General features: G+C 37.6%; 1 protein-coding gene across 1 annotated transcript in view; it reads right to left on the bottom strand.

Moving 5' to 3' along the window:
* The window catches only part of LOC127380409 (dynein axonemal heavy chain 5-like), a 157,763-nt gene that overhangs the window by 136,616 nt on the left and 7,231 nt on the right, over positions 1-13,916 (bottom strand). The window contains exons 5-12 of the mRNA XM_051609233.1: positions 13,675-13,761; positions 12,328-12,399; positions 9,380-9,481; positions 8,239-8,425; positions 4,570-4,735; positions 4,372-4,465; positions 3,096-3,194; positions 1,549-1,730 (exon numbers count right to left, since the gene is read on the bottom strand). Of these exons, the coding sequence (XP_051465193.1) occupies positions 1,549-1,730; positions 3,096-3,194; positions 4,372-4,465; positions 4,570-4,735; positions 8,239-8,425; positions 9,380-9,481; positions 12,328-12,399; positions 13,675-13,761 (989 nt within the window). The remainder of the gene's footprint in view (positions 1-1,548; positions 1,731-3,095; positions 3,195-4,371; positions 4,466-4,569; positions 4,736-8,238; positions 8,426-9,379; positions 9,482-12,327; positions 12,400-13,674; positions 13,762-13,916) is intronic.

Consider the following 13,916-nt stretch of genomic DNA (forward strand, 5'->3'; position numbering starts at 1 on the left):
TTTGAAACCACTAACTGGGACAAGACAGAAAACGAGAAGAATGTCTCAAAAATAAATTAAGCTAGAATAATAATTAAAAAAATGTATTGTACTTTTATTTACACTAATCCTTTAGAATAAACATGGCCAGTACTTAATTAAGGACAGCTAATTTCTGAACTATGTCACCTAGCCTGTTACCTCAGTGTCACCTTCAACTTGGCTGGAAATTAAGAACAGATATCCTAACTCTGTATGTCTTGATGAACCTTTTAACGCCTTTTCCTTCTCACCTCAGTAACTGTAACTGTGCTCCTATTATACTCTTTCAAGAGACTATTACATCGTTACTTTTCCAGTTGATAATTTTAGACATCATGTTTATCTTAACCTCTTCTCTGTGGTTTCCTCCTTCTCCTTTGCATGAAAATATCCAACTTGTTCTTTCAGTATGTGTTCTTTCTAGGCTATCTCCACTTAACTTCTCAAGCTTCAGATATGCTTGTTCTGTCAGTGACATCAAAATTCACCACCCACTTGCTAAGTTTCATACAAACACTTCTGTGCTTCCATTTAGGCTGTATAGAGCACTTCGGAGCAGCTCCTTGGAATCAGTCACACAGGAGCTAACTTGTTCCCTTCCTTGAAATGTCTCCTTTAGTTCTCCTGGCAATGATGCCTACAAAACATCCAAGGGCATCACAAGGTTTGCTGAAATCACTGTCATTCTAGATGACCAGCACTGCATGACTGCTATTTTTTCTCCATCCCTTTCCTCCCCTATCTCACTATTCACTTCTTTTGTTTTAGGTTGCAGGCTCCTTAGTGCTGAGGAAAACTTTTTTCATTTGCTGTGTAACTGTATTACTAACATTTGCTGAAAGCCAGGGACCCTTGCTATACTAATAGCTGTAATAAGAACAACAGAAAATAAGAACAAACCTAGTCTTACACATGTTTAACTAGTAAACTTACAGTAAATCTAGCTTTTTTAATTTAAGGTGCCTCATTGGCATAATTTACACTCCTCATGGGTTTGCTTATACAGCATTCTCCATGGAATAGTCAGAAAATAAAAAGTCGGAGTCCCACTCTATCACCCACATCTTTAATTCCAAACAAAGTCGATTAAATTGTGATTCTGATCCTGGTGTATTTTGTCTTCTTCCTCAGACTGACTGTCCCCTAACAGCAAAACATAAATCTTAGATGGAACTTTGTCAGCCTGTCCTCCTAGCTTCTTTATGATGAACCTTAGCTCCCAGTTCTGCTTGTATGCCCTTATCTGAAAAAAAAAAGCAAAACATGGGGAGAAAATATCAAGTGCTATATACTGATATACACTACCCACTTTACAAGTCTTTTCACAACACACAGTAAACTTGTTTTTGCAGAGTGGTTCATTCTACACAAAATGAGTAATCCAAAGCTTAAAATTAACATGATAATCACTACCTGGTAGAAGGACAAGTGGCTACCTGAATTTACCTTTTAATAATTTCGATGACTAAACTATAATTTTACTTCTAGTGTTAACAAAAGAAGATGAAATTATTAAAATTCGATCACCTGTCCAGATCCCAGATTTTTGAAACACCTTCACATAGATATGTCTTGCATGTGTTAATCATCTGATTAGTGATTTTAAGAAGAAGAGATGTCATGCGCTCTGATGTGTTGTAGTATGCTGATGTACAGTAGATCAGACAGATGGTATTCATTAAGCTGGGTACATGTTCCATCATTGTTACCTACAACAGGAAAAAATGGGAATGTCAGCAGTTTGAATTTCCTAAAAAAGAAGACAATGGAAAATGTGCCAGCTCTGAGAATATGTTTGTCAGTGGATGAACACCTTCTTGATCGTATCACATTGTTCTTGTCAACATCTCATTATGAGCAGGACCATCCAGTTCATTTTCAGGGACCTAACACACTATGACCAAGAGACAAAAGTGGGGAACTAACAAATGAATAGGGCTTCTTCCAGATGGTGATATTCCAGAACAAAAGCAGAGGCTGTACTCTTTTTGGCCATGGCCTACAGTAAATGAAGGTGCTGTAGTCTGCTTTGCAGAGGAATATGATATCTGAGGCAAAGAAGTCACGCATTGCTACAGAAGAGCTGGCCTGCTGTAGGAAGGACAAGAAGAAGAAAGTTTGCCTTTGCTTATTTTGCCTAGAATTGTACAGAAGAGAATTCCAGAAGGGGGAGGCAAGACAACAATAATCTCTCTCTTATTGAGGATAGTGAACTATAGAGGTTTCTGTCCTACAGAATAATTGCACAGAAATGCTTGCAAGCTGGATGTAGCGAGAACAAGAAACAGTGACTGGTATAGAAAAGGATTTTTTTAAAGTATGTTATCTAAAAGTCAAGTCCAATATCACAGAACAGTGAATATTTGCAGAACAAAAGCAGTGTAACATAGCATAATGGATTCAAACAGAGTTAAACCTTTGAAAATAATATTTACAAAAAAGTTAAGCAGCTGAATTATGTGTAAATCTGAACCATGTAAGCTTAAACAGATTTGCCTGGTGGCTGTACCTTCAAAATTCATACTCTCACTTAAAAAATGAGATCTGAGATCACATGGTTGTGAAAGTAAGTTTTATCATTTGAACCATGATGACAGTAAATATGTCCTACCTGCAAGAGAAAGTGCTTTAACGTGTAAAATAAGTGGAAGCTGTTCAGTTTCAAGCCAACTGAAGCCTTAAGATAATTTTATGATATTTGCATTAAAACAATTTCAAGAAGCGGCTAAATGAAGCATAGAGACAGGAAGAGATACCATATGTAAGACCCAACCTCACAAAGATCATTTAACTCGAGATCAAGTTTGGAAAACATCAGCTTTTGCTTATTTTTCTCATGCCCTTCAATTATCTTTTGGAATAACAACTGCCTCCTCCTACACAAACTGCAGTATTATCTCTGGATTTTTCAAAATCTGTAAACTCAGTTCTCTAATGCCAAAGGAGTTAAACTAGCTACTAATCATTAAGCACAGGAGTTAAATACAGAAAGGAGAAATATCTTTCTTTAAGCCGCAAAAGCTTTTCCTTTCTTTTCTGAATTTTAAGTTAAGTGCCTCTAGAATTCTACTTACAGGTGAAGCTTTGGCAAGTAGACCAAAGTATTTATCCAAAGTATATAAGTATCTCACGTTGTCTTTAGCTTCATTGGCAGCAATTGTTATATTACCATCCTGAGTTGGGGGGGGAAATAAATAAATAAAATTAATACTGTTAAAATTTACTGAGCAGGTTTTTACGCTTTTACAGTGCATGCTACCACAGGACTATGATTCCATCTTGCAAATATTTTCTCACAGAAGTTCTCTCAAATAAGCCATTTCTTCTTTCCATAAGAAATAACTGCTTTTACATGCAAAAATTCGTAAGATCCACATGGCAATGAACAATATTTTGGATGTGATTTAGAGGGACTCCTTTCTTAGACCCCCTGATGGAAGTATAAAAGTGTGGTTTCGATAATCCAGCATTACATTTTAGAATGGTTTTAGCATGGTATCCATGCTACAGAAATTAGACAAGATCTCTGAAAAGTACCAGGGTGTTTCCCATTATTTTCTAATGAATAATTGTTAGGGAAAATGAGCTCACTACCAATGCCTTATATCCTTCTGTTCATGACAGGTGGAACTATCTAGTAATCAAGAGGCAATTTTGCAAGAAGAACGAAATCTTGTTCATGATCCTTGGCTTGTACTGGCTCTATACAGACACTCTCATTCAAATTTCATTTATCGCTAAAGTCTGCAAATATGTTAAGCATAAAATAAAAAAAAACCTCAGTAAGGTGACACTGTTTTCCTGGTCTATTTTCAAAAGACTAAAACACCTTTTAAAGTGCTAGATGAATCTACATTCTAGTGTTTTTGGGGGGGAAGGTAGTGGGTGTGTGATGGCTGTACATGATTTACAGCTTATTTTCTGGATTGCCTACAATTTTAACTGATAAGTTTACATTACAGGTATCCACTGATAAGAAGTATCAGTCATGCTACGTAAAGCCAGCTGTCGGTAATTCTAAAAGCATTAGGAGGAACTTTCAGACAGTAATCTGTACTGCACAGGGTACATCTGGAAAAATACAGGAAAACATCACATTGCTGCATTGCTTTACTTTTGCACAACCATTCCACCCACTATGTTAATGAAAGACACATGACAGAAGCACTGACTTCCTTTCAAGTCACTTATTTAACTTTGGAATCATCGGTGCTGTATGTTTCAATAAACAGATAATAAAACACAGCACAAAACAAGCATAAACAGTCCAAACTAGTTTTAGCATTGTTTTCAGTTCTGTATTACAAACACTGTACTCATTTAAAACTTTTATTAAAACATAGAAATTACCAGCTCTTTCCACTGCTTTAATGACTTTGATCTCGCTGCCTGAAGAATACTTATAATTTTCTTTACTCTTGAACTCTTGATTTCATCTAAAAGGCTTTGAAGAAGGAAACACATTTAATATTCTCTTTGGTATTAAAGATATTTATTTTTTTTAAGATTTTTTTTTTCAGACTGTGAGAATCACTGCAAGAATTTAACCTGTTAAACAATGACATTCTCGCCTTCCAGTATTCCAGCTCTGCAGATGGACCCACATCATCAGCCTCTCTTCTTATTTGTTCACTCTCCACTAAAACTTGTCTGATCTGTTTGATCCAAATCGTGACCACCTCTTCAAGTTTCTCAGTGACCTCTGTGTTACGGCCTTCAAAATAATAAAATGAGATGGTCTCGTAAGTCCCAAGAAGTAAATACAGATTTTTAACCACAGAAGTGAAACGTCCTTGTCAGACATAAAGTGGGACTCTACTCTAAGCATCATCAAATCACTGACCAGCAGGGTAAGACTAAGACTGTAACAACAAGATGCACACATATACAACTCGCATCTACCTACTCTGTTACTACTGCGTATCATTTATTATGGAAACAGTTAAAAAAAACAGTGAATTCATAAGGAAAACATGACAAGGCATAAGCAACAAAGGAGGTTCCTGAAATGCGTTGATAATTTTCTTCTCCAAGTGATACAGAAGCCAATGAGGAGAGGAGCTATGCTGGACCTTGTTCTCACCAAAAAGGAGGGGTTCAAGGGCAGCCTTGGCTGCACTGACCATGAAAACTGGCGTTCAAGATCCTTAGGGCAGAGAAGAGGGAGCCCAGCAAATTCACTCACCAAGGGCATGTTGTGCCTGACAAAGTTGCTCACCTTTTATTATGGGGTCATAGCGTCAGTAGACAAGGGGAGAGCAACCGATGTCATCTACCTGGACTTACGTAAAGTGTCTGACTCTGTCGAGCACAACATCCTGGTCTTTAAATTGGAAAGATACGGATTTTTGGACAGACCACTCAGTGGATAAGTGTAGCAGGGCACTCCATCTCTCAATATGCCTGCCTCAGTTCCCTTTAATGATTCAACTGTTTTTTGTCTCTCAGTTTTACAGGCACAGGCCTGAAGTGAAAGATTCCCATGAGAAGGGAAAAGGCCTAGCAAACTCTGAGCTGGTAACAACCTTGAAAGGTACAAACAGAGGCCAAGTTGATGTTCATAACACCAGCTTCTCTCTGGTGTTGATGAACATGGAGCTCAGCCCAGCCACAGCTAGGCTCAAAAAAATAAGAGATAAAATAAGAACAAATAGATAAACAAAAGAGTTTGCTTGGTGAGAACAAATCCTTCATGGTTTTTTGTACTGCTTTCCTTTTATTCTCCAATGAGAGATGTTGGAGGTATGGCTAAGTGGTTAAATGACAGCAGTCAATCCACTTTGTTCTATAAAAGCCTGGTCCCATTTTTGATCAGGGGGATTTCCGTACACTTTCCCTGGAGGTTGCTGGACCTTCTCCCTCTAGTGGGGACGCCTGCAAGAGAGACTGATTCTCAAGAACGATGATCCACCTAAGGACTCCCAGCTGTGGCCTGGCAAGAGTGAGAAATATTACTCTTTCACTGTCTTATTAGCAAACTTAACATTAAGTAATCTTCATTATTAAGTTTAAAACTGTAGAATCCTTTAAAGGTGACAATTAATATTCTAGTATAACACTTGATAATAAGTAAGTTGCTGGCATATTAGTGGTTAAACTTTGTTGTTTGATTTAATTATAAGTAGTAAAATTCACTGCTAATATACCCGTTGCATCCAAACTGCACTTCTGTTCTTATCTCCCAATTTCCCTACACTTCTGCTGTACTTGTGCCTCTCATCCAGAATAATTAAAACCCCCAACGCTATATGCAGTAAATCTTGATTCCTGCATATGTGCATTGTATGACATGCATCCCATCTGGGACAATAAGGAACTGGCTGGCTGGTTGCATTCAAAGAGTAGTGGTCAATGGCTTAAGTCCAAGTGGAGACTAGGGGTGAGTGGCATTCCTCAGGGGTAGGTACTGGGAGTGATGCCGTTTAACATCTTTGTCAGCGACATGGATGGTGGGAGCAAGTGGACTCTCAGCAAGTTTCCTGACAACATCAAGCTTTGTGGTGTGGTGAACACACTGGAGGGAAGAGATGCCATCCAGAGGGATGCCATTGAAAGGCTTGAGACTGGGTCCATGCCAACCTCATTAAGTTCAACAAGGCCAAGTGCAGGGTCCTGCACATGGGTTGGGGCAATCCCAAGCTCAAATACAGGTTTGGCAGAGAATGGATTGAAAACGACTGAGGAAAACGACTTTGGGGTGATGGTTGATGAGAAGCTCAACATGAGTTGGCAACGTGCAGTTGCAGTTCAGAAAGCCAACTGTATCCAGGGCTGCATCAAAAGAAGTGTAGCCAACATGTCAAGGGATGTGATTCTGCCCTTCTACTCCCCTCTTGTGAGATCCCACCCAGAGTACTGTATCCAGCTCTGGAGTCCCCCAACAAAGGAAGGACATGGGACTAGTCCAGAGGAGGGCTACAAAATGACCAGAGGTCATGAGCACCTCTCCTATGAAGACAAGCTGAAGGAGTTGGAATTGTTCAGCCTGGAGAAGGCTCAGAGGAGACCTTAAAGTGACCTTCCAGTATGTGAAGGTGCCTACAAGAAAGTTGTGGAGGGACTGTTTACAAGGCTGTGTAATGATAGGATGAGGGGGAATTATTTAAAACTGAAAGAGGATAGATTTAGGTTAGATATTAGGAAGAAGTTCTTTACTGTGAGACTGGTGAGACACTAGAGGCCAGATTGGATGGGGCTTTGAGCAACCTGGTGTAGTGGGAGGCATCCCTGCCCAGGCAGGGGTGTTGGAACTAGATGATCTTTAAGGTCCCTTCCAACCCAAATAATTCTGTGATTAAAAAATACAGAAATGTGGTTTTGGGAGAATCATTTCAGAGGTCCAAGAAATGCATTAACAGTTGTGTATATTTTTCTGCTTGTATTTCGTAAGTAAAGGCTTACTTCTCCACACTTTTCTGCCATTGCAGCCTATTCCACATTAAAAGCAGCAGACAACATTATTAAAAGTCACAGAAAACCCCTACACTGTGTAAGTCAGCACATCTTTTACATTGCCCTAGCAACTAAAAAAGTCCAAGTCACTTGGTAAATTATATTTAGGACCCATGGAGCTTGTACTAGAAAATGGATCTAAATAACTTGTCCAGCTATATAACGTTATTGCCTCCTCTTAAGAGTCACCAGTTCTTCTATGGAAGGTGTCCTGCCATAGGCTCACATAAGGTTGAGAGGGATTGCAAAAGTACTGACTAGTTTGGATTATTTCACTCTGATAATCCATGTGGTGATAAAAAATGGTGGAGAGCTATTATTCAAAGAGACAGAGCTACTTTTTTTCTTACATATATGTATATATATACATTTTTATAAAAACGTCTTGTTTTGACAGAGAGCCCTCAGAACCAGGGTATTGATATTACGTAGGATTTCCCCAGTATCAAAGAAAGTGAAGAGTAAACACACTAGTAGATGGCTTCACTTAGCAACTGTGTGGCCAGCAAACTAAGAGGAACACAGGCCACTGCTTACAAGACATAGCAAGGAACTACTTAATCTTTTAAGATCTTTGAATTAACAGCTGGGCAAATGATTGATAATTTTATGATTACACAGTCAGAAACCTGGCAAGAGTAAGCAGGAAAATGTACATAGCTTAGGGAAGATTAATTAAGTCTTCAAAGTAAATTTTTACTAATGACATAACATTTATTTTATAAACAGCATCATTGCATTTGCTTTGCCAGAGGAATTACTCACCTGCAGTTATGTAGTCAGATGGGTTTTGTAAGTTGCTGACATAATTATCAACATCCACTTTTGTGAGCTGAATTTTATCTTCTATATTCTGTCTTGATGATGACAAAGTACCAACGAATTTATCCACTGAATACAGGAAGTTTTGAACCTGGCTGCTCTTCAAGCCTTCTTTCACAGCTCCCCAGTTCTGATTATTTTGTGATTTATGCCAAAAAAAAAACCAAAAAAAAAATAGAGTTATGCTATTTTTGTTTGGTTTTGTTTGGTTGGTTGGGTTTTGTTTGTTTGGGGTTTTTTTAGCAGAAAACTTATCCTACTCTTAGTTAGAAAGGGATTTCTTATTCATGGCAGTATATAAACATTTATCAGTGTGCCCTTCAAAATACAGTCATCTACACTGTGACATAAATAATTAAAATGTGCATTGATTTAATTACTCTGTTAAACAAGAAGAGACAAACAAATGAAAGGTTCTCAAGAAATAAAAATATCTCCCTGCTGTCATTGTATTCACACGGAGTTGTATTTTATTTTTTTTTCAGTTTGATTTGGCCCCCTCTGAACAGAGAAAACACATTCTAATCTCCTTTCCTGCTCCTGGGTGAGAGAAAATGGTTACATATGGTAACAGCCACGCAATTATTGACAGAAAATAAGCTTCATTATTTTCCTACTTATGAATGTGTACTTCGGGGGCTACAGAGCCAACTGTGATGCTTTGTGAGTGCCACAGAACAAGGATAACTCAAAGAAGCTCTGGCTGTGATTGAGTGCTTGCTGTCCATGTTCTAGAATAAAATCATGGACTGATCCTTTGTGCTGCCAGAAGGACTCAACAGTTGTTTCAATATGGGCTTAATCTAGTTTTAATTGTCATCAGTTTTACCTTAGTATGGCTGCTATGCTCTGCTCTGCTCTCCTTTGTCATGCACATTACAGCTGGTGCTATTGCTTGAAAATGAACAATAACTATAGGGGCTTGAAACGCATACAAACTGCATGATTCCCATAAAGGTCTATATTAGACATCTATCTTTTTGTATGCTCTGTTTTATGTTCAACTGATGCACAAACAGGACTGTAGCAGGCACTTGCCTTTATTCCACATGTTCATGAGAAAAACGACTAGATATTTGATTACCTGTTGGGATTTAAGTGCTGGTATCATGATTTGGGACAAGAAGAATTCCAGACCCTGAAGGATATTTCCATTAGTACAATCAAATATGCCAAAATTCACCTCCTTCAGGAAGAAACAGAAATTAGCAGAGTGCATGTAAACTTCTTGAGTGAAATTCAGACAGCCAAACATATGTACAGTCCAGAACTATGCAGGTCCTATGAGGATATTGGCCCCCAGCTACTGAACTTGGATTGGACATAGACTAAAATTCAACTGGAAATTCCAAGACTTGCCCCTAAGTTTGAGTTGCCTGAAGACTCAGTCCCATAATGTAGCAGCACTCTAACAACCAACTGAAATTCACCATTTAACATTGATGTATTAATTAATATTAAGAAAATTATATGTCTTTATTTCTCTTCTACAGGAACAGTTTCCATCTACAATAAAGGACGATAAATATATGAGGCAAGAAATGCTTCTCTCAGTTGCAGTTCTCTCCAGTTCGTTGTTAAAAAATTTGTGTTTAGGAAGCACTTTATCAAGAGGGTGGTCAAACAGGCTTCCTAGAGAGGTGGTCAATGTCCCAAACCTGTTGGTGTTTAAGAGGCACTTGAATAAGGCCCATAACAACATGCTTTAACTTTTTGTCAGCCCTGAATTGGTCAGGCTGTTTGACTAGATGATCATTGTTGGTCCCTTCCAACTGAAATAGTCTAGTCTAGTTCATGTGAAGCAAGAAGCAGTGAATTGCCGAAGCTGGGGAAAGGAAGAGACGGTACCGGTGAGTGGAATTCACTGCAGAATATAGACCATAAATTGGAAGAAGTGAGGGATTGCATCTTGTCCCAATACTACTCACTTATGAACTAGTTGGATTTTCTGTCACTGGCATTTTACTTACAAATGTATACACACTGAACACGGGCCACGTGCTTTCTAGGGCCCGTCCTGACTAGGCATTTCAGATCTGGTTATGTCTCCTGTTGGCAGAGAGGGAATCTCATTCAGAACTTCTGAACTACACAAACATACACAGATTTTGCCTTCATTTTAATGTATGTTTCACTTATATGGGGGAAAGCATACTGAGTTCTGCCCTATAAACTTCTATTCCAAACTTCTGACTGCTGCACGGGCAGCAATTCCAGTGTTTTAGGAACAGCAACCACAAATTAAATTTTTAAGAGGCTCTGTCATTCTTGGATACTTTGATTATTAATCTGACCAACATTTTTCTTGCTAGTCCCCATCTGCAAGCAAAAGAGCATTTAAGACAACTAGTTGTTATGCATGGGTGGAATACTATGTCCTAACAATAGTATAATCCCATTAGATTACAAGAGGGTAGAAAGCTTTCTCCTCAAAAAGTGTAGGATTATGGTTGACAACCAAATCATCATTCTCCTTGAAGAAGAGCTTATGACAAAGATCATGTGTCTTTGCACATCTGAACACACTCCCTGGGAGGCAACGTCCACAAGGTTGTTCACAAGGAAATGTTCCTAAACTACTTCCTTCTGCAAAAGGGTGTGCTAACAAAATAGCAGAAGGTAAGTACAGAAGGGCAATGAAGAAATGAACTGACCTCTGTTTTTCCCCTTTAGATGCTTGTAACAATGCCAGTTTTTCCCATATGACAGGGTCTGTTGTAGGGAGAGGGAAAACAGGGAAAACTAAATCTTTCAAGACCTCTGAATCTCTAGGACAAAGCCAACATAGAAGCTGATCCATTTATTCGCACAGGACACACAAGATTCAGCTGTTCCTCTTGAGAAATAGGGGACAAACCCATTACTTCTAGGGGGTTCTCAGGTTCTCCTTCCAGCTGTTCTTACACAGCCTTCAGGATAAACCAAAATTTGCCAAAGTAGTCTGCGCATGGATTCCAAACCTCATCAATGTGAAAAGTGTCTGACTGAAAATTAGGGCTCGTTTTACTTTCCATAGCATCTAAAAATATTGCCTCACATAAGGAATGAAGTTTGATGACATGACAGCCCCTGCCAAAAGGAGGCGATCACAAGAGAACCACAGAGAGAATGTACCAAGGCAACTAACTGAAAGTCTGGACAGCCATTCTGACAGGCACCCAACTGAAGCATTGCAGTGGGACAAGTCACAAGAAGAGGAAGCCTAGAAATTATTTTTGCAGCCCTGGATGAGGTTATTTCTAAAAATACTATTATGGAGCAAGTGTCTGACAGAAACTGAAGTACTCATTCCTATGACTGTAGCTGGAGAACAGACTTACTACAGGTTCAGCCTGCTCAAATGGAACACATCAACCTATTAGTGATGAATAAGGAGAAAATTGGTACAGCATAAAAATGAGTGCATCAATATTTTTGAGAATATTATTTCAGTCTCATTAAATTTTTTCTGTAATGTCTATTCTTAGCTGTTAGTATCTGGATGCTCTTCTATTCCAAGTATTTCCCAAGAACATGACTATCTGAAAGTCAGAAAAGGCTGTTCCAGAACTTTTTTTGCATACAGCTAAAGCTATTAGGAGCAGGAAAACCACACTTTAATTTTTTTTTAGTATGATCTTTATTTTAACAGTTTAAAAGATAGAATTATACAAGTGCAGCATTTCCATAATTCAGGCTAATTAGTTAAAAGAAAATCTCTTGGGTCAGGTCTTTATTCCCTATTGCCATTAAAACTAATTTTTTAATGACTGATTAATAATGAATTTTTATTAATTAAAATCTTGGTTTTAATAAAATTGTGGCGGCTAATTGCCAAATCATTACTGCAATTGCTGTAATAATTTTGCAGTAGCTAATTTTCCAACAATCATCATAAATACTTCTTCAGATGAAAGAGAACTTCTGTTAAACAGAGAACTAGACATTTTCATGAAAACACTCCTCACTTCATTTTCTAACTCCAGTTGCATGAATAAAGGTAAAAAAAAAAATACTAAGTACTCTGCAAACACTGCTTGATATTAGTCTGACCTGGGAAACATTTGATGCAGTTATAACTTTATCTGATGTCCTTAGGAAAAACGCACAAGTTCCTGTTAAGTTCTGTAGGAAGGAAAAAATACACATCTTTAAAAGAACACACATTTACGTAAAAATAATTTACTTAACAAGTTTACAATGTGCTGAAGACAAAATTGTAAAAAATTAATTCCTTGGGAAAAGTAGTGAATTGTTTGAAGGACATTTCAAAATCTGCCCCTCTCAAACCAAACACTTTTTTCCTCCATCTGATATAAGAATGTAAAAAATGCTCTTCTGGGCACACCAGTCCAGTATCGTGTCTCTACCAAGAAAATACATTTCAGGGAGATCTTGAAAGCTAGGCTCCATTCGTCTTGTATTCCCTGACCACCTGCAACCATTGTATGAGAGCTGTTAGATGTCATATTCCTGTTTAGTCATTTTAGTATCTATTTATGGTCCTATCCACAAGATTGTCTCATTTCTTTCTGAACCTGTCAACATAAATTTCCTGAAAAAAACTAAATACATTTTCAGCTTTAAAACATTTAAAGTACTTTTCATAGATACCTACACCTGAATGGACCATCCTAGAATTACTCTAAAAAGGGGATTATTTTTTTTTTAAAGAGAACTCAAAGATAACTAAAAACTTTTGCTCCAAATACTTAACATGTACTTTCACCTTTTTGATAGATTGAAGTAATGTAAAAGTTTCAAATCAGTATTGTGACAATGCTTGATTTTAATCTCTGCTGTGTCTTTTCTGACATAACAATATTAATATAAACTCATTGGGGGGGAGGAATCTCCATGCTTTATTCAAAGAAAATTGTACATGATACAACCAATTCCCCCAAAAAGAGACAGAAAGAAAACTAATCAGAAATCTCGACTACTCTGAATACATTGCTGAATAATGCTTAGGTGTTAGAATGAGGAGGTTGTTACAATAATTTTAATGGAATAAAGGAATTATTAAAGGTATTTTTTGAGTAATGTACAGTATCATTAAAAGCACTGAAGAACTGCACTTTTAAACTAGAAGTGCACAAGGACTGGAAAACACTTTAACGTGCAGTCATTAACAAAAATGTTAGGATCTGTGATTTTTAGCAAGGGCTTATTTGACCTGTTCTCCTTTCAGATAGCCAAATTCATTAATCACTACTTTTTCACTGGTGAATTCCAGCCTCAGCTCAAGAAATGTTGGGAGATCTTGCCTTACAAGAACATGGACTAAGTACTTAAATATCTATCCAAGAATTGCAAAAAGCTCTTTAACACTGCACAACTGTTATGTTTTTAAAATATTTTACTTTCCAAAGGACATCTAATTATTTTTTTCAACCATACCTCAGTAGAACCCATGGTAATAAATAACTTCTTCTGAAGCAAACTGAGCGTTGACCCATCTGACCTCAATGATGCATTCGACTTTTGCTAGCAATTAAATTATAAATAAGATGTTAATAAATTAAAAACTATCATCATAAAATACCTCATCCTTTTTGAATGTGAGAACGATAACTAAGTTAATTTTGAATCAGTTAGTAATTCCCAGATACAAATTGTGAGGTTGGCATAATCCCAGTAAA

The sequence above is a fragment of the Apus apus genome, chromosome 2 (assembly GCF_020740795.1).
Source record: "Apus apus isolate bApuApu2 chromosome 2, bApuApu2.pri.cur, whole genome shotgun sequence".
Taxonomy (NCBI): domain Eukaryota; kingdom Metazoa; phylum Chordata; class Aves; order Apodiformes; family Apodidae; genus Apus; species Apus apus.